The following is a 27,688-nucleotide window of genomic DNA, read 5'->3' as shown; positions in this document are numbered from 1 at the left end:
AGCTGCAGGACTTCATTAGTACAGGGAAACGTGAGCAACTACACAGACAGGGAGGGGGCTGACTTCCATGGTAGCAGTAAAACCTGCAGAACATACCCCCTGAGCCACCGCCATCAGCCCTGACCCCCGCCCAGGGAGGCAGAGGTGCTGGCTGAAGATTTCTTCAGTTCTATTTTCATAGACTGAGTCTCGGCACGAGGCTCGAATTTTGTCACATTTCCTGCTCCTGGGGCTGCCACTACTGGCTTTCCTGCTTTCATACCTTTTGACACAGGAATGCGGGTGGGTGTAGGTCTCGGGGATGACCCATCCTGTCCTGTCTGCAAAAGAAAGAGACAGAGAGAAATGACATGAACAGAGGACTTTTTCTTCTCATATATGCTCATCTTGTATTTTTTCATTGGTTCTTCATCTACCTCTCAAGCAACAATGTCCCAAATCACCCCTATTAGCACATTAATGTACACATTTGGAACCTGGCTATAGCACAGACTGGTAGAGTAGGGTCAAAGGTACGGTGGGGATTAAACATTTCCCAGAACTGAGGTCTGGTGTTTTGCATCAAGATGTCACAGGGATGGAATCCCTCTAAAACTCCGATTCCACAGCACAACACGGTGCAGGACTGCCTTGGAAGCTACCGAAACACTGGCTTAGCTGTCGGAGAGCAATATTAGCATCCTGCACAGAGACTAGCACAGGCCCTCAAAACAGTATAGCTACATGAGGCTAATGCTGAACCCAGAGTAAGTGCCGTATTTTCAGAGCTGGGGCAAGATTTCTTAGCATTATGGATAAAATTGAACTTTGCTTCCCGAAGTATGCTGGGGCCATGGCTGGGACCACTTATTTCTGCACTGGGAATTGCAGAAGGCTAGGAGAGAGAGTCAGAGCAAAGATTTGGACCTCCTTTTCCTGTGGCTGTGGGAGGAGGGATGTGGGAGAGGGCTCTCCCCCCGACCCTAGCCACAACTCGATGAACTCTGGTGAGGATGAAGCAGGCAGCCCAGATTTCCAGGGATACCTCAAGGCAGCGTGGACATGGTCATTTCACTATCTCTGCCAGTCTGCTGCCCTGGACAACAGCCTACCAAGTGCACTTAGCTTCAAATTTGAGGACTTCAGAATAAAGAAAAATAAAAATGGCCTAAGCGGTTGAGGACCCAAGCATGGGGCCAGCAGACCCAACACGGCTCCTACCAGGGATCTGTGCCCTTCTGGAGCACCAGCTGGAGGCCAGAGTAGCTATTCTATAGTTTTGAAAACACAATCAGTACATATGTTTAGGCAACTGAATCCCACTGTGTAAACACACAAGGAACACTTGGATAGGACAAAAAGGTTCGAAAGGGCCAGCTGCTATTTTCTGTCTCCACTGGCCAGATAATGTTGCACATACTCCAACACCAAAACTGGAAGCTACCCCTTATGGACCATGACCTAAAGAAAACACTTATAACCATGACAATTCTGAAAGGAAAACGTGTTTCACCTACTGCAGTGTGCAATACAGACTCAAATGTTAACAAATTTGGTGACAAATTGTGTCTCAGCTGAACTTCATATGTGACTCTTTTCTGGTTAGATAATAAAGACTTTGATGTCACAAAAGAAAATAATTCTCATAAGGTCCTGGAATTCTAGCTAGACCCATCTGCTAAGTGACTAAATTCTGCAACTTCTGACATGTAAGCAAAATACAAGTAAACTGCTGAAATAGACTGGATGAGGGGGCTGCATCAACCGCAACGTTTATTTGCACATTTACATAAAATGATCCATGAAGGAGCATTTTTCTCTCTCAAAGGATTTCCAGCCAGTAGCATCAGAGCCTTCTGTCTGCAGCCTGAGTATTCAAAGGAAAACCATTCCTTAATCTTCTAAGGACAGTTCAAAACCCCACGTACACACACACACACACAAAAAGTCACAACTGCAAAACTCGAATACTGTCTGCCTGGCAGGAAGGAAGCCATTTCCAATAACTAAAAGCAACATTTACAATAGCAGTCTAAAGGCTAATATGGAACTCACATGAAGATGTCAAAACAAGTTAGGCCCATACAATTCTGTAGGGCAAAACATGCAAATGCATTCCATCAGCCTTGGAAAATATGTCAACATCCCAGGGAACCTAAATGACAAACATCTTGTACTGCCTGAAAGAGCTCCACAGTGTGTAAACATGAAGCAATCAAATGAAGTAGCTGGAATCTCAGGCATTTCTTCGGCTTTATTCACATGTAAATTATTAACTAAGGATTTGGGTGCTTTCAAGTTACTCATTTCAAGCCTAGATCACTCAAAAGCACTTTGAAAAGAGCTCTAACTTGCTTTATATTTCTTAGTTGCCTTCTTTACAGCGTACTAACATGTTGATCATAGGGAAGCTAATGCCAGCTTCACACTCAGCTGCGAAAGCATGTTGTGTTTGCTAAGTGAAACGGCACAAAGGTGGCTCTCCAGCAAGCAGTCCCCTTTGACGAGAGTGACGGGGTAAGCGAGCAGAGGACACTCTCCAGTAGAGAGTTCCAGAGAAGCCACACGACTGTCTGTCTCTTGGTCATCTCTTCCAAGAACCAAGCTCTAAGCAGCTCCCTCCAGCCCTGTTTGTCTGCAGGCCGCTGTCTTCTGGCTGATACAGGAATGCAGGTCCAACCAGAAACCAACCCTTACGCAGCTGGCACGGAGTGCCCAAGGCACAGCCCCACGGGACGCAGAGTGATGCTGGCTGGCTCTGAGCTGGCCGTACATGCTGCTGGAATCGCACAGGGAGCCAGGGCGAGGTTAGGAAATACATTACTGGGAGTGAGATAACCACATGCGGCCGCCGAGCTGGTTAGGTCGGTAGTCAGCGCTCACTGCAGACACCGGCAGGTATATTAAGCCGCAAGGTTGCAGTAGTTGAACAGTCCCATTAAAGGAAGAAAAGCAATTTGAATGTACAGAACATTTAGCATGTTTTTGTTGTTTATAACAGATCCTGCTTAGTGCATTTTACTGACACATTGTGTGGTTTCACACACACATTCACTTTTGGAATATTTTAATAACAAAGGTGCTTTTTCAGCACTTGTTCCTGATCAGATCAGGGACCAGCTCGCCCTGAACAGAAATGGTTCAGTTCAGTGGGTGCCACAGATACCTAGTGCAATTTGAGATGCCCTGGGCTACCTCAAGCTACCAGCACAGGGCTGGTAGATAAGACACAGGACCCAGGGAGACCTTCAGCCTCTGATAAAGCAGCTGGAAGTTAGGTAGGCTACCTGACAGCACTTAAAATGACACTAAAGAAGTATGTTTAGGCAACTGAATCTTGAAAGGGTGGGCCTTGAGATCTAGTCAGTACAGTCAGCGGAGCCCAGTGGGCAATTGAGCTCACACTGAAGCTAGTGGGGTCTCAGCTGAATCACCCTCCAGCCTCCACAGTGCCGTGCCAGCGCACAGGGCTCAGTGCTCTGGGCATGCTGTGCCATTTGAGGTATCCCGTCCGCTTCCACTGCAGAAGGGTACGGTCTGTGTTAGAGCTACCAGCCTGTCTCAACTGCTATAGGGAATGCAGACAGCACCACGCGCCTCTACACAGGCAAGTGAGCTGACCCCTGGATCTCTAGTAACTCTAACAGAAGCTTAGGGCATACATGGGACACCTACAAAGAGCCCAATTTAGATGCTGGCCTCAAACTGAATGCTGCTCAGATGAAAGTAGCCTTATAGCTGCTTTAACGTGTGCCCAGTTAGCTTTGGCACCCAACAGCTTTTCAGCTGTGCCTTCCTGCCTCGGTTACCTAACGCTTTGCACGGTTGGTGCCATGCCACTGTGCTGGCTCTGCTGCAGCCAGGATTCCCTCTGCTCCCTGCAGATTTGCATGTCACCAGTTCCACTGTGTACCCTGGCAGCATGAACAGCTGGCACTGGATGCCAGGCTTGTAGGAGGTGGGGAGCACGGGGATGAAGCCATTATAGGACGGACACCCATCCTGGTAGCCAAAGAAGACCCAGATTTACCAGCAATCCTACAGCCAAATATAAGGCCTTAATAATAATAATAAAAAATAAAAATAATAAATAAATACATAAAGGATATAGGCACCACAGTTGTTTTTTCCCCCAAGAATATTTGTTTTTATTCTGTGAATTTTTTACTGTAAACTATATGAACTGTCCTGGGAACAGGGACTTGGGCTAATGTGCTCAGGCAGGGCTAACAGCCAGGCTACAGTTTCAGGCTCGTTTTAGTCTGCATGTTCTCTGGCCTCATAGTCTGGAATTTTTGGTTGTGCTGTGGTCCATCTGTAGTAATAAAACTATCTGCTAGCTCTGTTACGGTAGTCCAAGTATTTCCCTGGGAATGGGTTTGACTCTAGTCAAGCTAAGGAGCACCAAAATCCATTTTTTTTACTTGTGGTAATTACCCAAATCCATAGGCTATCATATAGAAGGCAGTTACCAGCTTAGGATTTGGTTGTTTGTTTTTTTTTTAATCCAAGTGGCAATGATTCTGTTAAATGCTGAATTCAATCCAACTGGTCAAACAGTCTCCATCACACCAGCTCCTGCTGTGGAGGCCCCTGTGGGACTGGACTGCACTGGGTGTCAGCACTGGTGTGACAAAGCCAGTCCTCAGCTGGATAACCCTGGGCTTGTGCAGCAGGCAGAACGTGAAGTCCTCCAAAACATTTGGGTCCAATAAGTTTACAAGCCAGTGGAGACACAGTCACTGACCGGTGCCTTTTTTGGTTCATCTTTTTGGCTAAGCGCTCAAAAATTTCCCATGTTCTCCTTCAGGTGCCTGTGCCTTTCTTTGGATCAGGGCCTCATTTTACCTAAATCAAAACTGTGGCAGACTCGGAAGAGGACTTGGATCAAAGGAACATAAATCTCTAGCTACTTTAGAGTGCAAATAAACACAACTGTAACACCCCTTAATCCATGGGATTTGTGGGATTCAAAAGTCATGATGGTTCATCAAGAAACCACAGTCTGGTTTTGGACTCACATATGCAGGGAGACACCACAGTTCAGGCTGAACCTGTGTGCACCACCTTAACATTAACTTCAACACAGTACTGAAGGTAACTAAAAATTTGAATTGGAAGAAGAGTTAAATGTTTTCAAATATGAAAACAGTAACTGCAGATTTGTTATAGCAACAGATGAAAGCTCGAATTTCAGAATTATTTTCCCCTTTGTAGCTTGGCACTGCACTAGTACACTGCACAAAGCATCTTGTATGAGGACAGTTGAGAAAAGAAGTAAAATCAGTAAGCTAAGAAAGCAGCTGTGTATCAGTTTGTCTTCTCTGATTTTGTGGACTTAAATGCTCAAAATTATATCGATGTTGGTTTCTTCTAGAGTTACTGAGTAAATCGTCACAACTTGTTTTTTTCTGACTAGGGGTATTGAAATGTGTTTGTAAAGTAGTCATTTGCAAAACAGATGGTGAATACACAACTTCTGAGTTTTTTTTCAAGGGGTTAGAGAGGAAAAGGCACATTTGGGCTTGTTGGAAGTTCCCTGCTCATCTAAGGACTAGGGACCTTAAAAAACAAAGGGGAGCAAAAGATAAAAGTAAATCTTATGGTTGAACTATTTTCCTTACATTCCAAGTCAGGGAGTATGAAGTGAAGAAAGAAACCACTTTTTAGCTAGATGAAAACAAAACAAAAAAGTTTTGTCTGCCATGGTTCAGCGCATCATCACAGTAGAGACAGACATCTAGTAAAAAAGAATGAGGAACTCTTAAAAAAGAAAAGTTTTCCAAGCTTCTGAGAGACAAAGGAGTTTGTAAATGAATTAATTCAAGACTTTTTAAAAAATGAACAGTTGTCTCTAGGAAAACACTGTACAGTACAGTGTACACATTATATATGTGGGGAGAAAGAGAGCGCACATGTGCAAACCCAAATAGATTTGTATGATGAATGCAAGTTTCCTTAAGTTAGAGGGCTTAAATGGGCATGGCAGTCTCTCTCCAGAAGTGTGGAAGTGTATCTTAAATACACTTTGACATTTCAGCTTGGAAAGAAATGGCTGAACGAGACGTGTTGTGGGGGTCTGCAGACTCCTGAGCAGCACAGACAAATGAACAGGGGATGACTATTCAGTATTTGTCAAGATACAAGAAAGAGGCTGTAACCAATGAAGGTATTGCATAAAAGGTATCAAACAAAAGAGCATTTTTCCCAGAGCTCACAACTGAATTCACTGCCCCCTGATGTTGTGGAAACAACAGTATAAATGAGTTCAAAAAGTAATTAGAAGAATAAATAGAAGAAAACTCCGCCACGGTCTATTAAACACAAAGATGTGGCTACAGGCCCTGCTTCAGAAAGAAATACCCACCTATTGCCAAAAACTGAGAACAGACGCTGAGGGAAACATTACTGTGTGTTTACCCAAAATAATCTTCCCTTAAGCATCTGCTGCAGGCTCTGTGTAGCTAAATAAGCTTTTGGACTAATACAGTACTGCTGGTTTTCTATTTTCGTTAAATTCTTCTTTCCCAGGGTATTTCCAACTAAAGCAGTGCAAAACCATGTCCAATAATAAACCTGAGGGGAGGACTATCAATAAATAATTGTCCAATATGTTTAAAGACATAGCTGAAAGCCTGATTAAAGTACAAAAGAGCAGCCAGGGTACCACCACAGAGGCACAATATGTTAGCAAAAATATGTTAGATGAAGCACTGTTGTAATGCAGCACTCAAAGAAGTCGAGAATTTCAGATTCAGATTCAGAAAGAGATTTACTGTTCGCTGGCTGAAAGGGGCTTGGCACTGTCAGCAATGATACCATGTCTACCTATTTATTCCTTTGGAGTTCAGTATTATAGCGGATACTAATTAAATTATAACTATGATGGGATTATACCAAAGAAATACCAGCCTGCATGATCACACTCTAAAGACCCATCAGCTGGGCCAAAAATCATTCTAAGTATTTTCAGAAGTCAGAAACTGCACTCACCAATAACAGAAAGTTTCCTGCTCTGTCACCTTCATCATTCTTTGACCCTCTCTGTCTCTCACTTGCAATTTTACAGGATTACCATTATGAAAATAACTTCAAAGGAACTTCGAAGGGACTTCCTTTGAAAGTTAATCCTTTGGGAGAAAATGCCAGAAGTATAACAGTGTCCAACACTGGCACAAAAAATATATGAATCCGGCAAATTTTGATTTTATGGTTAAGCTCATATCTAAAACAAATGTCGGGAAATCAAGAGTTTCTCCTCACTCCATCCATTTTCCCTGCTGGCATCTCAAACCGCAACTGTAGTTGCCCTTCTCCTTACCATCAAGACTACATCATGAGACGATGCTGCTTACCACTGATTGTGTTCCTCGAGTGGAAGACGTTGTAACAGGTGTTATAGTGATAGTACTTGTCACCTTGCTTGCTGCAGGTCGCGAGGACAGGTTGTTCCGGGGCGATCGAAGGACAGTACCAGTCACGACTTCTTTCTCTGCTGCTATGTTCACCGGTCTGACTGTTATGACAGGACTTGCACCATCAGGTGCAGCACTGGGGGACCGTTTAAACTGGGAACCTAAGTGGATGTGGATTTTGTTGTCTTCTGTCGTAATAATGTTGGCATTGGCGTTGTACTTGCGGATTGGAGTTGGGACGGTTTGTTTTTCTGGTGTTACTTTGAAGACAGCCCTTCCCATGGTCATATCTTGCGACTGTGGAGAGACAGAGATTTCTGCCGGTGCCGCCGATGTTGATACTGTCATAATCTGAATTGGTGATGCAGGTCTGTCAGCGAAGGGTGCTCTCCCTCCCTCTGGGGACTTTTCCCTGGAGAATGTTGTTATAGTGACTGGAGACATAGAACGATCAGGGCCCATGGGACTTTCATTGCCTTTTCCTTTTTGTGGCATAACATTTGGAGAGGGAATGATAGTTATTCGTGGCTTCTGATTTCCCAAAGTAGGAATGACAGTGGTACTTGAAAAAAATTCCTCTGAGGTTGGACTGGTTATCTCCAAAGTAGCTGTGCTGTTCTCGTGATCTGGTGTCACCCGAATATGAAGAGGCTGACCCTGCTTTGGTGAAAGGACAACCTCCCCAGGGTGCGCTGAACTACTGTGGGTCCGGGCTCCTTTATCAGGCGTTGCCTGAGCCCCATTTTCCCTCTTTCTCATCCATGGTATCCAAGATTTCCTCATTGCAAGTTCATTCGCTGCTGGAGGGTATCTCTCCAGCACTGAAGAACGCTCCATGGGTTTTTTCAGACCTACCTGTCGTAGATTGCTCATGATGTGATTCTCCTCCTGGAAGGATTTCCTTATAAACACTGCTGGAGTTTCTTCTTCTGCTGCTTCACTGCTCACAGCATCTGTCTGCACACCAGTGGACGTCACAGGAACATCGACCATTCTTCGTCCATTTATGCTAGGCCTCAGAGCACGGCTGTAACGCTTAGAAAGCTCCAGCTCTCTTGTTAGGTTCAGCACCTCCTGCCCCATGCTCTTGCTTTTATTCTCCTCTTCCATAAACCTTTGCTGCAGAACTGAATAATCAACTTGGAGCTGAGAAAGCTGGTCTTCTTTGTTCATCAGCTCATGGATTTTTTCCTTAAGAGCTTGAACTTCTGCTTTCAAATCTCTACTTTTAGCCTCTTCCAGACGAAACCTGTGCCTCAGCTCTGCCTCCTGGCTCACCGCTTCACCTTTTTCTATTGCTTTGGTTTTGGCAATCTGGAGTTTTATCTCCTCCAGCTGCTGAGAAAGAAAGTTAGCTTTGTCTTGCTCAGTCCTAAATTTCTGCTCTAGTTGATCATATTCATCTTCTGTCTTCATCAAATCTCCTTCAACCACTTCCAATTGTTTGAGACGTTTTTTCAGTCTTTCAATTTCAATGGTAAGTTCTTTAATCTTGTTATCCTCATGACAGCCGTGCTCTGGTCCTTTCCTGGTTCTACCTCTTGTAATTTCTCGTTCTACTTCCTCCATACCATCAATTCTTTTCTTTAACAGGTCAACTCTACAGCTTAGTTGAGAGGATTTTTCTTCTTCACTTCTCAGTTTGCCAATTAACTCATCCCTTTCCTTTGTCAAACCAGATACTTTTTCTTCCATTTCAGATTTCAATTTCAAAAATTTCTTACTTTCTTCTATCAGTTTCTCTGTTACATCCATAACTTTCCCTTGTTCAACTTTAAAATTCTTGTTTAGACCCTCAACCTTTTTTTCCTCCTGTTTTATTTTTTCCATCATAATTTTTCGTTCATCAACTAACATTACAGTAAATGACTTCAGCTTCGTAAGGTCATCTTTTAAGCTTATTTCAGCCTTTTCCAACTTGCTTTCTGATGCTTCAAGGTCTTTCACTCGAGTCTTCACCACTTCCAACTCATTTATCAAATCCTTAGTCAAACTCTTTTCTTTGTCCAAGTTTAAGTGTAGCTGGGTGCATTCAGACTTACTTCTACTGAAAGCTTCTTCCAGCTTCTCTAACTCTGACATTCTTTTCTGCAGTTTTTCCACTTCAAGTTTCAGCTCTTTGCTATGGTGCTCTTCCTCTTGCAGTTTATTTTTCAGCTCTTTACACTGGGATTCAGTTTTTGTGATCTCTTCATCTTTCCCCTCCATTTCAAGCACACGCTTGCGGAGGTTCTCAACTTCTGCCATTAAGCTAGAGTTCCCACATTCCCCTTTTGCTATTTTATCTCTTAGTTCTTGAAGTTCCTCCTCAGCTTTTTGAAGATTTTTGTTAGTTTCTTCTAGCTCCTCTATTCTGCGAGTCAACCCCACTAGCTTAAGCCTCAGCTGTCTATTATGTGACTCTTGATTAGCCAGTTTAGCAGTCATCTCCTCATGTTCTTGAGAAAATGATGATGTTTTGTGTTCAAGTTCTGCCTCTAACTTCATCAGGTTTTGTCCATCTTCTTTTGTTTTTGCACTGATAATTTTAAGTTTTTCTTCTTCTTCCTTTAGCTTTTGGTTTAAGTCCTGTATTTTCTGGCTTTGCTGACCAAGTTGTTCAATATGCATTTGTCTTTCATCTACTAGCATGAGTGCAAATGATTTGAGCTTGACTAGTTCTTCTCTTAGCTTATTGAGCCGCTTTGTATGTTCCTTCTCCTTCCGGGCTTGATAGATCTTCTCCTGCTCAAGAAGTTTTTTCAACCTGAAACATAGAAGAGATGCATTAAACTAATATATGTGTGTGTGCGTGTATGTGTGTATTTCTCAATTTTTAAAATAACCTTCTTTTTTCTTTTTTTTTTTTTTTTTTGGTAATAACCTAAGTAGTCTCTCAAGAAATAACTACCAACTACAGTTACATTCCAAACCCAAATATTTTACATTACAAAAGTTAACTGAAAATGACATAAAATCATCTAGAATTCTGAAAAGCAGTGAAATTTTATACCTGTGTGGATAACAAATACATGGGGGTTTGATACATTTACATTTATTTCTCTGTTAGGATGATGTTGGTAAAAGTATGTAATATCCCAACAGGACAGGTGTATATCTACTCACCAATCCATTTATACCAAAGTTGTTTTACAAGGTGGATTCCTCCTTATGTCTTGCATACACAAAAATGAGTAAAATAATACAAAAAATGAAAACTAATTGATATATGCAGCCACACATAAATGGATCAATCCTGGTTATAAATAAACCAGCAGGACGGAAGATTACATTAGCACACAATTGAAAACCATCTGGGCATCACAGGCATAAGAAATTAGCAGGAAGATAAATTTGCCAGCAGAGTGACTATGATGTGCAAAAGTTTCTTCTTCCAGGCACATTTCCATTTACAGCAGTAGATTTTGTGGACTGCAAGGGTCAGACTAATCAAACCTTTGGAAAACCTCAGCTGGAAAACACTCTTCTTTTATATAGTCTGCAAAGCTGTATTTTCAGCCAATATAAAAGCTCGCAATACTCAAATTAGGTGTATCCTCAGAAAGATAATAAAGAACTACATTTTACAGCCTTACCCATGCAACATTTAAATGGAGAAATTACTAGTAATAGAAGTATTTTATATCTGTGATTTGTATTCAGGATATGTGGACATCAGCACAGGAAGTTTGCACATGTTGTTAAGCACAGATTTCTGAGGATGGTGATCCTTAGCTGACAAAGAGGTACAGATAACACAGGGATATATCCTCTACTAATGTAAGAGCCTTACTATAAAAGCAGCAATACGACCTAGAAAAGACACAGGTATGCGCTCTGAATTTACCGTGAAATGACATGTTTTTCAAACCACTGTCATACCTATAACTCCCATATACCCTATCAAGATACACGTGACGATGCAAATCCACTTGCTTTGCTTATCCTACATCTGAAGCTTTTCAACTTCTTTGGAACTGAGACACACAGCGAAGTGATAATAGCAAACCAATTTACCACCTGTTAACTAACTTGCAATAACTGGAACATCCATATCTTAGCAAATATTTACTCTTCTCAGTATTTTTATTTGAAATGCTGGACTGTAGATGGTAGTGGAGGAAGCACAGACATAAAATCCTCTCTGCTGCCCCAGCAATGAAGTGGTGCAAAGAGCTCCGGGGCACAATGTCATACACAAAGGATGTCTCCCGGAGCCCTCACCTGAAATCTAAACTCCTAACAGCCATATTAACTTGGTCCTCCAGCAACTGTTAATGTTTCACTCCTTGCTCCTCGGGGACCAGAATGAACAGGAACTGGAAATAAAAGCTATAAGAAAAGAGAAGGAAGTCAGAAAGCAGAACACAGGATGCAGTAGGTAGGGAAGGAGAAGGCTGAAGAATGCATTTGAAAACAAGAGTCGGGTAGGATGTGGGAGTAAGAGAATAGCAGGAACCAGCAGGAGAGAGAAAAACAAACAAACCTCACAGCCAACCTTGCTGGGTCACAGATTATTCTCAAAAAAATCTCTTTAGTTTTGGCAGCTCTTTGGAAAGGACTGAAAAGGCATGCTGGTGGATGCCTCATTATGGGTCAAGTTAGAATGTCAAAAGGTAAAAGACACGCTGCCACTCACAAAGCATGCACTTTTCCCACTGAAGAAGGAACTTTATTAGCATGCAATATATTCCGTGGCTGTTCTATCACACTGCTTCATGCAAAAGGTTCTGCCAAGAATTCTCCCTCATCTCTCCCAGGCTACGTTTTTAAAGAAATAGTATGCACCTTTCCACAAAATATTACTTTGCCATGACAGAACAGTGTGCCCCAATCTGGTGGTGCTCTAAATGACCCATCTCCCAAAGTCATAAACATATATACAAGAATACGAGATCTTCAAAACAGAATGTTTCCAGCCTCCCTTGTCCCACAGGAAAATTTTAAGGTAACCCCTATAAATTCAAAAAACAGAAGACAGCACTTTGTTTTCTTTTTAACAGTCTTGCCACTTGAAAGCCTACCTAGAGATGCTCGCAAAACTGCCTATGAATTTGAATTCCTAGACTGTTCATAATGGACATGTGTGATTTTCACTTAGCAGTTGCTACAGGTGGTACAGACCAGCCAAGCTGCTGAGTACAAAACAATTCACTGGCCACACATGGCCCCCATGATTACCTGACAGTCTACTAGGGAATAGTGCCAAGAAAGCCGCTGAAAAAAAGCCCAAATACCTGTTACACTAAGACAAAGAAATGCCACGGATGAGACTGAGCAACAGGAGAAGAAAGCACATTAGCACTGTCAACTGCCTTGCTATACCTAGCAGGAGAGGTGACAGGGGGGAATATCTGGCCTGGCCCCTCTGGGAGATGCAAAACCAAAGCACTGTAACTGTGCCAATATGTGGAGATGAATTTACTAACAAGTCCGTGCTGAACAAGGTAGGAAGCACCATGCAGCATTTTATCCTGCCTCAGCTTTTACACGGTGAAACTAGACTGCCTAAGATTTGACAAGTGAACTTTCACAGGAGATACCTGACAATACTTCTGTTTTCCACGTCCAGGGAAACCGCTTCTAAAATCTGATTCTGGGAGGGATGGATGGGAAAACAGCATCCAAATAAGTGCAGATGCCAAAGTAATAAACAAAATCTACACCTTTTCAGAAGTGTTACTTCTGCTACTAAAATAAAGCTGAGTTTAAGCTTTTCCATCCTTGTAGAACTCTCCTACCTCAGTGGTTAAAATGGAATTGATGTTGTCCCATCTTGACCATCACAACTGATGTATTATCGGGCTTCTCATCGGACTGCTGCTGCTAATGCTTACTTTAAGGAGTGTGAAGTAATGCAGACCTGCATGGGCTCTGATGCAATACTAAAAGCACCTCAGATTCACAGCACGTGTGTCTGCAACGTGTTATCCAGAGCAACTGCACTCTGGACTGTCAAGGGGTTGAAAGCACCTGCATTCAGGATCAAAACAAGCAAAAAAGAAAAGAAAAACAAACCAAACCAAAATCTATAATAATGAAATGTGGGGCTAGATACAGTCAAAACACTGACAAGCCAACAGTTTGGTACTCCCAGTCCAGTCCCTGTATTTGCTGTCTTGGTTTGGGGTCTTTTAGAGATGAGGAGAAATAATTCGGATACAATTGGATAACTTGCATTCACCAGTGTGTCTGAGGGGCTCGGTATCCGGATCACCGCAGGGAAACCGGCAGATCTGCTCCAGTTCCCTGCGGAAAGGGGGACCATGCTGCCTGCTCCTTTGTGGAGAGCACTGCTGAGGTCTGTGCAGCACCTTTTCCGCACGGGTTACCACGCATATCATATCAAAACATGCAGCCCGAGTCATTCCCCGAACACACGGTCTTCTGCTGCCATGAGGAGCCAGACGGTCTCTCCCTTTCCTTGCTATCTGTCCTCCCCACAGTATTTGAAGAACAGGTGCCCTACAGATTTCTAGCGTTCAAGATGATCACACTCCCCCTTGCAGTATATTAGATAAATAAAATAGCAAAGCTTTAGGTATGAATATGTGCAAACTGTTAACTGCCTCAGTTAAAACCAAACATCCCAGGACAATGCTGTTCCCTGATTTTGTACCACAAAGGAAGATGTCTGACTGGCATGGGGAAGGACACTGGACTACAAAAGCTACTGATGCAACTTTGCATGGTCCCTGCTGCATCAGTGTCTCCTGCATCCTTCCACAGCCTGCAGCGTTAGCTGTTCACAGCCATGCTGGGCAGCACACGGAGTAAGGAGCGAGAAGACTTTCACCAACCAATCTCAGCCTGCAGAGCAGGCAGGCCCCGGAGTGGAGGAAGTGCAACTAAGGACTTAGTTTTAACATCCTTCATAAATGGTGTGCTGGAAGCAGCCAGCAAGGAGGAAGGTGAGAGTGGACGGGCAGTAACCAGGCCCTCCGTGTCCTCCTTTCTTTGGGTTTGTGCTGAAGCATTTCATTGCAAAGGGTCTTTCTGCTTACCCTTCCTTCCTCCAACCTTCAGACTGATCATCAGAAGTGCAACAGGATGCTGATAGCTGCTGAAGCCTATCCCTCCAGAGATGTGGCTTCACTGCTTTTATTACGGTTATACTCCAGTGCTTTGTCCTACCAGTCTGACTGCCTTGCTCAGGCTGGGACTAATCACTCCTTCAGATCTGGATGGCAATTTTTCCTTAAAGCAAACCTAGCCAATACCATACTTTTCCCCTCCTTCCCCCAGTGACATGCCGGCTGCCAGAAAGCACAGTTATTGTGTCAATGTACTTCTGATAGTTGTGGGTTACGGAATAGACACAGTTTGTAAAACAGCACTTTAGGTACATTGAGAAGACATGTCCAACACAGACAGGGCTTTGGTCTGCTGCAAGCAAGTCCCTGAGTCTGTCTTGAAGGACAGGTGACAGAGGACATGGATAACTGTATCTCCTCCTTCCACGCAGAGTGGTTGGAGGGCTTCTTGCTGGAGTCTGCTGGCTAGCCATCAGGGTGGTTTAACATTCTCTTTAAGTCTGATCAATTTATTGAATCGATAAAGCTACAGACTCTGCTTAACCACATACATTGTGTCTCCTGTTTTATTTCTGCATATGTCAAGTTCAGTCACTGAGATGCAAAGGCGGAACCCCACAGTCCATTTTCACAGTGTCTCTTCTCAGACCACAGTAAGACTTCAATGCAAATTATGATTATAACTTACAGCTGGGAAATAATGTTTTTGTGTTTTTGAAAGACGCTGCAGTAATTTCATACCAGGAGAGCCCCAACATGCATTACTGGATTTTAGATGAGATTTCATTTGTAGATGGTAAAAGCAGTAGCAGCAGCAAGACTTTAGCTAAAATCAAGCATTAGTTCTCATCTACATTTGCAAAAGATATTACAAATAGTGGCCAAGAGACATTTTCTTGCCTTCTGAAGGATCATAAACTTCATAACTACATTTGAAATACAATAAATGTGGCAAATTGGGAACTATAAAAACCCCTGCTTAGCACTGATAGCTGATATGAGAAGCCATTCTCCAAAGTGGCTTACAGTATTTTCAGAAAATACAAAGAAGTTTCAGTTATCAAGGGAAAGATGCTCAGTGACTTCCAAAAAACCACCTCTCCCCTCAAAAAACCATTTACTTCAGAAATTTTACTTTCAAAAAAATTTACTTTCAAACAGAGCAGGCACAAATGAAAAGCCCCCAAAACATGTACTGAAAATTATACCAGTGTTTGCATTGCCCTTTCCATTTGTACTTCCATCAAGATGAGAAAACATCACAAATGCTCATGCAACCTCTTCCATCTCTAGCATAGAAATAAGCACTCACTTATGCAAAGAAATGCCGATTAGGCAGGGCAAGCCAGAGGATGACCTGAAAGGACATGAGCTGCCCCTGTGGTCTGCAAATGTGTGAACATTTTGGCACCGCGTTTCAGCTGCGCTGGCCTGGTTTAGCTTCCTGCTTTGCAAACAGACTAAGCCAAGCTTCCCAAGGCGTCTGTCAGTGTTTAATGAAGCACTAGCAGGGGAGAGGCTAATGTGGAGGGCAATCTGGAGAGAGGTGGAGAGCTATTTTCCCTGCTGTCAAACCAGGGCAGCAAGAGGAACTGCAGGTAGAAGGAAGAGGGTGGGAAGGAGGGAAGCAGGTAAGGTCTCTGGAAGGACCTCACAGCCTGGAGGTCCACAGAGCTCCTCATTGCTGCTTTAGCACAAAACCATCTCGGACATACTGCTCCTGTAGTACCTTTTTCTACCATTTAGATTCCAAAATGTTTGTTGCGATGGGATGTAATTACTTCTGTCCTATTTTGTGGATGGCCAATAAGTAGGGGTTAAGAGAAGCGCTTTAATGAGGACCTAGTCACTCTAAGGCTGAGCTGACTGAGGGCTGAGGAAGGCTGCTTCCTCCCTGAGAAGCCAACAGCATTCCTGCCACTCACTCAGCAATCCCAAGGAAGCACTGGGAAAGCAAAAGCCTTCACAAACTCGTCTTTCCATTTCAACCCTAAAGAGTTTGCTACTGCATATGCAGAGTTACAGAGACTGGACAACTTCCTAGTGGGAGCTAGAAAGCTGCTGCCCATTAAGTGATTTGAGAGGCTGCTCACTAGAATCCCTGGACAATGAAAACCAGCAAGAGGTGGTTTAACTTAATAAAGGAGTTCCCTCTTATTTTTTTTTCCTCCTGTTTAATGTACAACAGCTGATTTTGAAGATTATTTCTGCAGCCACTGGGAAATCCTCCATATGTCAGGACTATTTCTGCGTGCTTCTGTGTTTGGGGCCAGGGTGAGATACTCAGAGGCTGAATTTCACTGAGTCTGAGCACTTACAATCTCAGCTAAAACCAAAGAGAGCCAAAAGGTAGTCATGCTCTCTAGGAAGCAAAACAATCAGGGCTAACACTCCAGCTGGTCAATTCAAAATTAGGTAACACTTTCAAATCATCAGCTTCAGTCCTTCCCTCACATCCGTCTCAACTAAGAGAAGAAAGATGCAAATCAGATCAGATCCCACGGGAAGCAAAAGAATAAAGCCCATCTGTGTTACTCTCTCCTTTCTATCCATTAATCTTTAAAGGCAAGGAACAGAGACAAATGTTTGAATGACCTTGCTACAGAACTTCCAGAATTGCTGTTCAGTTTACCACAGGGTCAACTCTGAAAACAAATAAAAAACTTGTGGGGAAAATAAGTGTTACCAGCTCTAGTAACTCATAAAGCCAAATTTTTATGGCTACCTCCTATACAAAATTGGAAGCGTAAAAAACTTCATATCCTTCACTGCTGAATTCACTTTTAAAAAGTGGTTATATCAAATTATATCAAAAGCAAATTAATATTCTTGCTACTTCACAACTACACAACAGTTCCCAAATTATCCTGCAAGAAAGAAAACATTTTCTTTACTTTGGAGGACACATTGCTTGTCTTCCACAACAATTTTTTCTCCTCCTTTTGTTTCTAACACTGATTTTGAAAAAAATAAAATCTGGTTTGCTAAAACAGTTAATTTGTGTTTAAACCATCTTACTTCAACCGAACAGTGACTAAAGGCAGTATTTTGGAACAGGGACACTTAGGAAATTCAGTGTCCCAGCACCTTTCCAGCACCTTGGTCACAGAAGAAAAGCACCAAAGATCTTTAAGAACAAAACCTGTTCAAGCTATCAACCAGTATTACAATCCAACGGGCACTTTTTTCCAGTACACCCCACCCCACCCCCGCCCCCAGTTAAGATATCCACATTAATTTCGCAGGTCGGAGGAGGGGAAGGGGGACGAGCAGAAAGCATGCAAACAGCATCTGTGCGAGAAGGAAGCAGCAGCGCTCAGCTGAGGGCTGAAATTTTTCAAACCTGTCTCCGAGCTGCGGTTATCCTTCCCTGACCCCTGGATGCGCTGTCCGGGCGAGGCAGCCCCGCAGCCCAGCCCCCCCCAGGTGCACCTTCCAGGGCTCCAGCCCGACGGGAACATCAGCTCCGGGCCGCCCCAGCCCCGCCGCGCCGCTCTGCCCCGACCAGCCCGGCCGGAGCCGAGCCAGGGCGGCGGGCGCCCCCCGGGCATCCCGCCCACCCCCCGGCATCCCGCCCCCCGGCCGCACGCCCCTCTCCAGCCCCCCGCCGGCGCCTACGCCTGTGCGCAGTGCGTTCGCTTAACCAGTGACGTGCACGTACAAGAACAATTAGCACGGCTCAGAGTCAACACTAAAAATCCCCTCCATTACCTTACCTTATAATTAGACTTTTTTTCCCTTCCTAAGGTACCAAAAAATAATAAAAAAGGAAAACTCCGCGGCACGACCCGGCCCGACCCGCGCCGGCCGAGCCGCTCCGCCGGCGGGACGGCGCCCTGGGGCTGGGGCGCTGCCGTGTCCCCCGCGCACGGCACGGGGCCGGCAGCGGGCGGCGGGGCCGCGGCATCGTGCGCTCCCCCGGGCCGGGGAAGGGGTGGAGCCGCCGCCGCGCCGCGGCCGGGCAGGAGGGGTGCGGGGGTCCCGCTGGCGTGGCGGGTCGCCTCTGCCGGCGCTTCCCTGTGGCACCGCTTTCCCGGAGTTTATTATTGACAGCCCCCTGCGGGCTTGCAGTTTATAGGTTAACGATTAAGAGCTAACAGTTTGATCGCCGAGAACCCTTGCGGATTGCTTGCTGTGAGCTGAACTGGGATGCACAAATGCAGCGCTTCCCAGTCCGAGCTGCCAATTCATTCCTCTGGCTCAAGGAAAGTTCCTGTTGCTTTTCTCTTGTCTTCCTGGTGTTTGAAGTGACAGCGCTACTGTTGGTAGGCGCTGGCTGATCTTCAGATCAGTTGATAAAGGCATCAATACATGAAGAGAATCCCCTGTGGATTTAATATACGCGCATATTTGTTTTTGAAAATTCATGCATAGTAGCACGGCTGAGAGTCTGCGTGAGGTCTGAAAAGCACCATTCTACTAGCTCCCTGCATTAAAGAGGTCCTAAATCAGCCCTTTTGTTCCCAAACCAGCACAAAAGAATTTGGGGGTTCCTTCTATCTGCCTAATGATTCTCTAGATTGCCCATGGTCACTTTTCGAGGCTTTGCAAGGGGAATTACAAACTACTCTTCCTTCTCCCTTCCCCTTCCCTTTCTCCTTCACCTTTTCTTTCCTCTTCCCCTTCCTGTTCACCTTCCTCTTTTCTTAAGAAGCTTGTAATATCCAAACCCACTGAAATAATATTATGTCAAATATTATTACCCAAAAAATAAGGACCAGTGTTGTACATTTTTGAGCAACTATCTAACTTCACGTCCTTCTGTTATTTTTCCTTAGGACCCGCACCTCATTTAGCATACAGGCTGGACAGTGCTCATTTGAAAAGCAGTGGCTTAATGATTGATTTTATGCTTTTTATTCGAGGCCCTATTTACCACACACTCTTCAGACTCTGCTGAGAACGGAATTATTCATTTCTGGGTGGGAGATAGAAGCACAAAGGGACCAGGGTTTTTGTTGGAACACCTGCTCCAGGGTACGTAGGATGTGGTTTTCAGAGTGCTGCAGGGTGGGTGCCGCCTGTGCTCAGATCACAGCCCCATCTGCCTCCAGCCCAGGAGCGGATGCTCCAGGCTCCTGCACGTCTGAGCCCAGATCTCCAGCAAGCTCCTCAAAATGAGAATCAGTCTTAGAATGAAAAACTTTCACAACCCATGTAAATTAGCTTCACATGACTTAACTAGCACCATGTAGGAAATCCGTCACACAAACTCAACAGGGGTAGAGTCACATTTTCCAGGGAAACATATACCAGCCTTAATCATTCTCTCCCTTTTTATATTCCCCTACCTCATTTACTAAATACTTTCCAAGAGATGAAGTTGAGGTTCTACAGAGAAATCATTGCCTCCTGTGCATGAAGCTGTTGCATCTCAATATGTTTCTATTTTTCCAGTGTCAGAAGAAATGTTTCTATACAAAACTTGTGTTTGATTATGCAGTTTAAAATCATTACACACATCAAGAGGACAAATATTGTGCTTACTCTACTTACTGTGCTCTTTGCAATCTTAGTAACTGTTCTGGTAAAGATACATATTCTTTAAAAAGAGGAAATTACATGCACAATGGTAAACACTAAAATAGATGTCCAGCATCAAAGTTTAATGATGTGGCATTATATTGGCGCTTTAGGGAGATCATCTGAAGAGTTCAGATCTTTAGATTGCCTGCATGAAAATCTACGCTCTGAGTTAGTAAAATAATTGATAGCAATAGCAGGCTGTCAGCCTCGAGGCAGTTTGATACTAGAAAGCCACAGAGTACTTTGCAAGCAAGTTTCAAAACTATCTGCTGACAGACGGGTTTGACTGTGATCAGCAGCTGAGAGCAAGGCTCTGCCCTGCGACACTGCTGGCTCTGCAGGAGGATATCTGGTCACACACCCCGACCTGGCTGGCTCTGGGCTCTGAGCTCGTTGCACAGCTCACACCAGTCCCACTGTACCCACTGTTCAGTTCTAGGCTCACCCTCACCTCTGCACTCTATTTCTAACCCCCACCCCTCCCAAATCCACAGCCCACCTCGATGTCCCCTCATATCTGCTCTGGCTCTTCTTTCATCCGTAATGGCACTCTTAGGCTAGCCTGGAACTGCAAATGACACATCTTCCTTCATCTATGTTTTCCTGGTCTCAGCTCAGAGCAGAAATTTCAGGGACATCAAGAGGATCCTAATATTTATATTAGGAAGGCAGCTGTGAGTTTATAGCAGTCAGCTTTGTACAGATGTGACATGAAGAAGGGAGGGGACACTGGGGATCCAGGCCAGAAGAGATCACCTGTCTCATGAAGTCCAACCACACACAATCACAGCAGCTGTGCAGTGGACTCCTGGCCACACCAGAGACCTCAAGGCATTACCTCTGCCCATCACAAATTTGGCAGCCAAAAACCAGCAGCCAGAAATATAATGTACCACGAGAAAACCAGAGCTTGACTGAGGGCATTGCTAGTGTCCCTGCCTGGCAAGGGATGTGTTAAAGGGAATGCCCAGAGGATGCCACAGAGCTGGTCCCAGTCTAAGCCATTACATCTTGCCCTGGTGCAAGCAAAGTCAGGAAACATGTGGTGTCCTCCATAGTGTGCTGCATCATAAAACCACAGAATGGCTGATGTTGGAAAGGACCTTGGAGATGTCTAGTTCAGCCCCCTGCAGGTCCAGTTAGAGCAGGTTGCACCGGGCCTGGTCTACTTCCATCTGGGACATCTCTAAGGACAGAGACATCACAACCTCTCTGGGCAACCTGTTCCAGCGCCTGACCAACCTCATCTTGAAAAAAAATCTTAAGTTAGGCTGGAACACTAAGACAAGGTGACATATACAACATACACTGCCTCATGATAGTCACCAGCAGCACCTGTGTCCACCAGTGATCCCCAGAGGGGACTTATCCCAGCCTGCCAGCTCCTCCAGCTTACTCTGCAACTTAGAAATAAAAGCACAGGGAATGTGATGTAGAGTCACTGAAGTTGTCTGGATGTAAGCCAGCAGGCAACTGGCTGCAAGACTTGTTAGAGAAAGCGCAGCGCGGCAGTGGTGAGCCTACACACCCTGCACTAGCTGAGGTATGGCCGTACCACCACCTGATTTCATTATTACTCTCCATCACCAGTACAACTGCTCCAGGTAGGCACCATGACAGCAGTACCAGAGCTATAGAGGACATCACGCAGAAAGTCACAGCTGAGGTCTTTAACCTTTACAACTTTCCTTTTACTGCATAGGAATCAAATTATGTGTATATATAAAAATATAAGGGTACTACATATGTCGTTATTTCTCAAGAGTACCTTCACTTTCAAGTCACATCAAAGGCTGGGAAAACCTAACTTGCTTCTCAGAATTTCATGAGTCTTTTTGTTTATGATGAAGTAGTCCAAGAAATGCATTCCTGAGTAAAGGAGCATTTGTGACATTGTGAGACCAGTTAAGAAAAACACCAAGAAATAAAAGCAGGGGAAGGAATAGTTAGGAATCCCAAATTCCAGCTCACCTCAGAAAGTCAGAAATTATACTGTGCATCTGGCACGGTTGTCTGATCTAGAGGAGAGTAACTAGGAAGCAAAAGATGGAATTGGTTTAACTATTAAATGATGTGCTAATAGACTACACATTTCTTTGACAAGTTCCTCTCTTTAAAAACTCACTAAACTCTGCACAGCAATGGATTCCTCTTGTGGATCTTAGAGACTTGTACCAAATGATTGTTGGATTATAAAATTCTCTGTAAACAGGGCTTTGTAACCTTTCCAGAGGGACTGCCCTGCTCTCTGTTGGCTCTTTATCTTCAGTGCAGAAACATATGTAACATTTATAGCAAAGGCAGCACTTGCAACTCTCTCCAAGTTTTCTAACATGTTACGAAAAGCCCAAATATTTCTGTTTGTGCAAAATAAAACTTGTCCTAAATTTGTGTTTACTTACATACATGAAAAAAATACAGTGTTGCTTGCCAGACTTAATTTCTTTGTACATAAAAGCTTCAAAGCAGTGAAAATCTTCTATCATTACTTGGGGTGGGTTTGGGTTTTTTTCTTCTTTTGGTAAGTCAAACTCATTTGGTAAGTCAGACCTGTCCACTTTCTACTTAGCCAGTTGCCTACTCTGAGCATAACAGATACTAATGAATTCAGTAGTGTCTTGATGGAGCATGACAACTTTGAACACAGAGTGAGGGGAGAGTCTGACTTTTAATTTGTTGCTGAAGATACAGCGAACAAGGTGATCCATTGGGCCTTTTGAAGACAAATAAATAATGAAGAAAACTACAGCAGATTCCTGAAACATGACTTTGTAGGAAAAGCCAGAGAAAAAGACTTCAAGTTGGACTCCGTGCTGTTATATCTCAGGCAATACATTTTATATGGCATACGTCATGCACACTAAAAAAACTTCACTCGGTGAGTTGCACTGACAACTGGCTTTGTTCACCTTTGTTCTTATTTAAAGCAGGTTGTTCCACGCAGCTGTTAAAGACACTGTGCGCACACATACACATGCATACACATTTCCACACAGGCTTTTTTATTACTCCTCAGATCTTTCTAAATAAGTCATGCTGCTTAGATTTTCAATTCTTTTTCTCTTTGTAGCATGGAAATTGCCCTGTGTTAGGAACTGCTGCCTTTTATGCAAGCATGATTCAAAAGTTTAACAAAAGCATTTCTGGCTTTGTTTTCCACTTTTTTCTTTTTCTTTTTCTTTCCGGTTTTCTGCTTTCTTAACACTTGTGTGTACCCTTTTGATATCTGGGAAAGCTCAGCATCTCCGATACTGGTGAGATGCCCTGAAGGATAACTGATTACAACTTAGGGCTCATCTACATCAAGGATACTTTTTTATAATATAATTTCATCATTACTTTGTGAATAAGTACCAACAGTGTCATAGAAGCAGGCTGTGGCCCTTTGACCACAGAAAGCATCTCTCGAGTCAGGGGAAAAGGTGTCCAGGACCTCAGTGAAGTGCTTCCTTGCTGCTCCCTGCAGACCTGCCATCTTTAGTGTTGGCTGCTTCACGTATCTGTGCTTTACCACAGCACCCCACCAAATGCTGTCTTTACCTGATCTGGTCCCTACCCTTGTTTTTCTACGTTACTCACTTCTGATATGCTAGGTGTTCATGTCAAAAAATGATGTGGATGAGTGAGCTTGAGACTTTAAGAGCAGGGAAAGCCGTGCCTGTTCTTGGCTTACCAGGAAAGAGTCTTTTGGCAGTGTCTTGGCCTTTCCTGCTCAGGCTGGGTCTGGGACATGAATTAAATCTGACTGATTTTCACCTGTGTGTTGCTTTTATTCTGTTGGCAGCTGGTGCTTTGTGGTTGCCCCTTCTGCTGCCTCCCCCTCACCTGAGTTCTCTGAGCATGGGTTTATAGAATGGAAATAAATACTCCCTCTAGAGATAAGGGTTACATTTTAAAGTATGACAGTAAGTAACTCATAAAGAACAGTGATGAATATTCCCTTACTGGAAATTGAAAATCAAGGCAGAATTACTTTTTTTTCCCCTAAAGCACATGATTTGTTGGCGCAAAAAAGTTCTGGGAAGTCCCAGTGCCTGTGCTATACTGCATCAAGCATCATCATCAACACAATGCCTTCTGCTTCATTTTTGCTGTATTTTTCTATATATGTCATCTTTTGCTTGCAGCTTGGTCTCTCTTCCATCTTTATCTCTTCACTATCTTTCTTCAGTCATACACCTCGAAGGCTCTATAGCACTATACTTTTGCCAACAGCTAGTTCCCCTCACCACTCCCTCTGTTCTCATTAATCTCTTAATTCAGATTCAGTTCCCATATTCTTTGTCTCGTGGCTGCCATTCCCTGTACTAAACCTGCCTCTTTGCTATTCCTTGCCCTTTATTTCCCCTTTCCATCAGTTCAGTTCTTGCCCCGTTGCTCTAACTCTGACCTTTTCTGGACCTCATTTTCTTTGTTGCTTCTTCTCATTGACACCTCCTCAAAGCAAAGTGATCTAATGACTGACTGGGACTCAAAGGCACCTGAGTCCAACACCTAAAACTAAAGGTTTTCCATCTCAATGCTTCCTATTTGATACACCACTGAAATAATTTATTTGATAGAGCGAATAAAAAAGGTGGCCACGAAAAATGAGAGAAAACAGGTTGTTTTAGCATCAAGGAACCCAAACTGATGGTGTCTGGAGTCACCATAACAGTGTCTCAAACATGGGAAAGTGTTAAAAAAGAGTGAAGAAGTTTAAAATCTGGATTTAGGAAGTAGTACCTTTCAAATAATTGTATGCACTAGGCTAGTCAAGCATGGAAAAGCTCACACAGCTGTACAACAGCAATGCAACTTGTGAGCAAGAGCAAGAGCAATATAAAAACTCCATCTCCCTCAATGCAGGGTCTCAGATTTTCTTAGAAATACAGGCTATATGCGCACTGATTTGTATCGTATTTGGCCACCTCAGTCACAGCTTGACATAAGGATAAAATACACATAAGTGGAGAAAATTAAATAATCTCATGAAGATTTCTTCTAGATGTTTTAAACATGACTTCCTGTGAGCACCATATTCAGTGATTTAGCAATTAATGAATCCTCAGTAAAACTCTCAAATGCTGTAAAAGAGCAGTATGTGGCTGCTTTTATGAGCTAAAGAGCTAAAGAAAATCTATCGATTTTAACATCAGCGCTGAGTAATCCTGGCTGTCACACTACATCCTAATATGCCGTGTCCCAACTGTCAGTCTAAAAGGCTATGAAGGTACTCCTGTTTATTTTCATGCCAGGACCCTTAGCTCTTGCCCTGAACATGAAGGAGCACACACCTGCCCACCACATCCATCCCACAAACCCACCTTTGCTAATGCTTTTTGCCCCTGTGTTCTGGAGATGCAGCATAAATGGACACTTCCCATACACACCAGAAAAACCCCAAACCCCACTGCATCCATGAAAAAAACCCCACAAATACCACCCCCTACACCTACACAAAGCTTTTCTACTACCACATAGATAATTACTACAGCTTATGCAATTCTTAGGTTTGCTGTTCACATTAGAAAATTAAGAGGCAATTATAGAAGAGACTTTCCTCACTGTACACCCCACGGCACTCTCCCAGGGGCTAGACTCTCCTGAGATTTAAGCCTGCTATTTTAACCTCCTACTTGTAGTTGCTTAAAGCAGAATCCAAAAAGGACTGACATAGATATCTGGAATGTAATTAAAGAAGAATTTTAAAAGGGAAAGGTAAAAAGAAACACACACACACAAAAAAAAAAAACAGGAAAGGGGAAAAAAAACCCGAAGAAAACCAGACCCACACATATAAATCTGAATGTTCATAGGCACCTGATTTTTGATTTTTGGACAGATCTGTATATCGGTCACCCAAACTTGCTGTTACACGTCCTTGGAAGTCCCATTATCCTGCCTGAGCTGAACGTCATTCTCCACCCGAGGTTATTTGGGCCTCATGAAATACATGTCTACACACAGAATGGCAAGGGGCTTGTTCTGAGAACCAGGGAGACACGGCTGACCCCAGCCACTGTGCAAGGACAGGAGCCATAGGTGCTTCCATTCAATGAAGACTTGCAAGGGGGCTGCCTCTTGCAGCAGCGCCTGTGAGCTGCATTGCTTACCCAGGGAGTGGTATGCCTCGTTTTATTTCTCTCCTCAGTCTGAAATAATTCCAGCTCGCATTACCTCTTTCCAAGATAATGTCCCGATCACCAGCCTGTTGAGTGTTTGGATGGCAAAAAGAAAGGACAAGGAACACTGATGTACATAGACGGAGAGCAAGCAAGGAGAAACCAGGCCAGTTTCATACAGTAAATGTGAATTAGAAGGTGCTCTTCTTGCCCTAAAATTTCTTTCTACCTTGTCTGTGTTGCCATCCGAATAAATGCAGAACTTATGCATCCTGGCCCTGTTGTTTTCTAGTCAGGCATTTGGTTGTCAGCTGTTGTCTTCCACGGAGCGTCATCACTTACAAATCACTATAATTTTTAAAAATGTTATAGTGACATAAGTGCAAATGATGCCACACACAGAAAGAGAGGAAAAATCAGCTTGGAAAAGCTTACAGCCTCCATGGTAGAATCAATAGGCAATACTGACCAAAAATAATTCAAAATACAAAGGCGTTATTTGGCTGTAGAAATTATGTACAAATAATACATTAATAAATTACTGTTATAATAAACATAAATGTATATATAAGTTATATTAAAATATATTCATACAGGAAATAAATATTATTGATAAGTTATTTTGCTGGAGAAATTCTTATCTAGGAGCTATAACTCAATTCAAGAAACTGACATATATAATACATTTCTATATGCATATATATACTTTTACAGGTACACACACACACACACACACTCTGTAGCATTTTCAGCGTTCCTCCCCTGATTCTTATTAATCCCATTAATCAAGAAGAGCTCTACTGACTTCAAAGGAATTGCAACGATACCAGCTTTGTGATCATGAAATCCAAATCATGTGATCATGAAATCAGGTTGGCATTTTTATGGATTAGTTTCCTAAGACCTAAAGAAGCTGGACGTGGAGCGCTCAGCGTGCTAACGATGGGCACAAAGCAATAGTGCTTGCCACTGAAAGTAAGTTGGACCAGCACCTCCCGTTCTGTCACATAAGGACACGTGCCAGTCAAACCTGGACACATTCTCTTCTCCATCATAGGATCAGCAGTGCCTACAAAGCGTGAGCTGTGCAATATCTGCAAGTGGCAATGCCCTACCCTCCACAGCACCTGCCCGCCTTTCACCAGTATGGGCACTGGTTTGCCCCTGCTGTTTTCGGAAACCAGGATTCTATCCCAGCCAGTAATTTGCAGAATGAAAAAATGTTGAAAGCTATCCATTATTTTAAAACAAGTTAAGTCATCTAGGAAAAGCCTTATATTTCAATGATGAAAGAGCATACATCTATCCCTTTCCAGTTTCTCTGAAAATAAACATTTTAAATGGAACTGTACAGGAAGTCTCACCCTGTCATATACAGAGTTGTCACCAAGAGATACTTTTTCACCTATGATGTAATTGCTATCATCAGAAAAGCATTGCTGTCACACTGCTACAATTTAGCCTCATTTTGTCCTGTTTTCTTTATCTTTTCTCATTAGGGCATTACATATTCAGCTACGTTACTATTAACCGTTCCCTAACATAAGCAACTGTATATCAGAGCTGTGTGAGTAATTGATTACTCAGTTCCAGGGCTGAATCAAAAATCCAATAAGTAATTACCAAAGAAAAAAACCCACTTTCTTTTTCT

The 27,688-nt window shown here is 43.4% G+C and overlaps 1 protein-coding gene across 5 annotated transcripts in view; it reads right to left on the bottom strand.

Annotated features, from left to right (window-relative positions):
- FILIP1 (filamin A interacting protein 1) overlaps nt 1-27,688 on the bottom strand; it is a 109,279-nt gene that overhangs the window by 8,534 nt on the left and 73,057 nt on the right. For 2 of the 5 annotated variants that reach the window (XM_040598673.1, XM_040598674.1), the window contains exons 5-6: nt 7,335-10,140; nt 103-320 (exon numbers count right to left, since the gene is read on the bottom strand). In XM_040598673.1, coding sequence (XP_040454607.1) covers nt 114-320; nt 7,335-10,140 — 3,013 coding nt within the window. In that variant the 3' untranslated portion in view covers nt 103-113. Of the gene's footprint in view, nt 1-102; nt 321-7,334; nt 10,141-17,750; nt 17,938-18,123; nt 18,315-27,688 lie in introns of those variants that run through there. The other 3 variants (XM_040598677.1, XM_040598676.1, XM_040598675.1) reach the window with 3 other exon arrangements.

Source organism: Falco naumanni, chromosome 6, assembly GCF_017639655.2.
Source record: "Falco naumanni isolate bFalNau1 chromosome 6, bFalNau1.pat, whole genome shotgun sequence".
NCBI classification, from domain to species: Eukaryota; Metazoa; Chordata; class Aves; order Falconiformes; family Falconidae; genus Falco; species Falco naumanni.
The sequence above is the reverse complement of the archived record's forward strand: the minus strand, read 5'-3'. Positions and strand labels throughout refer to the sequence as shown.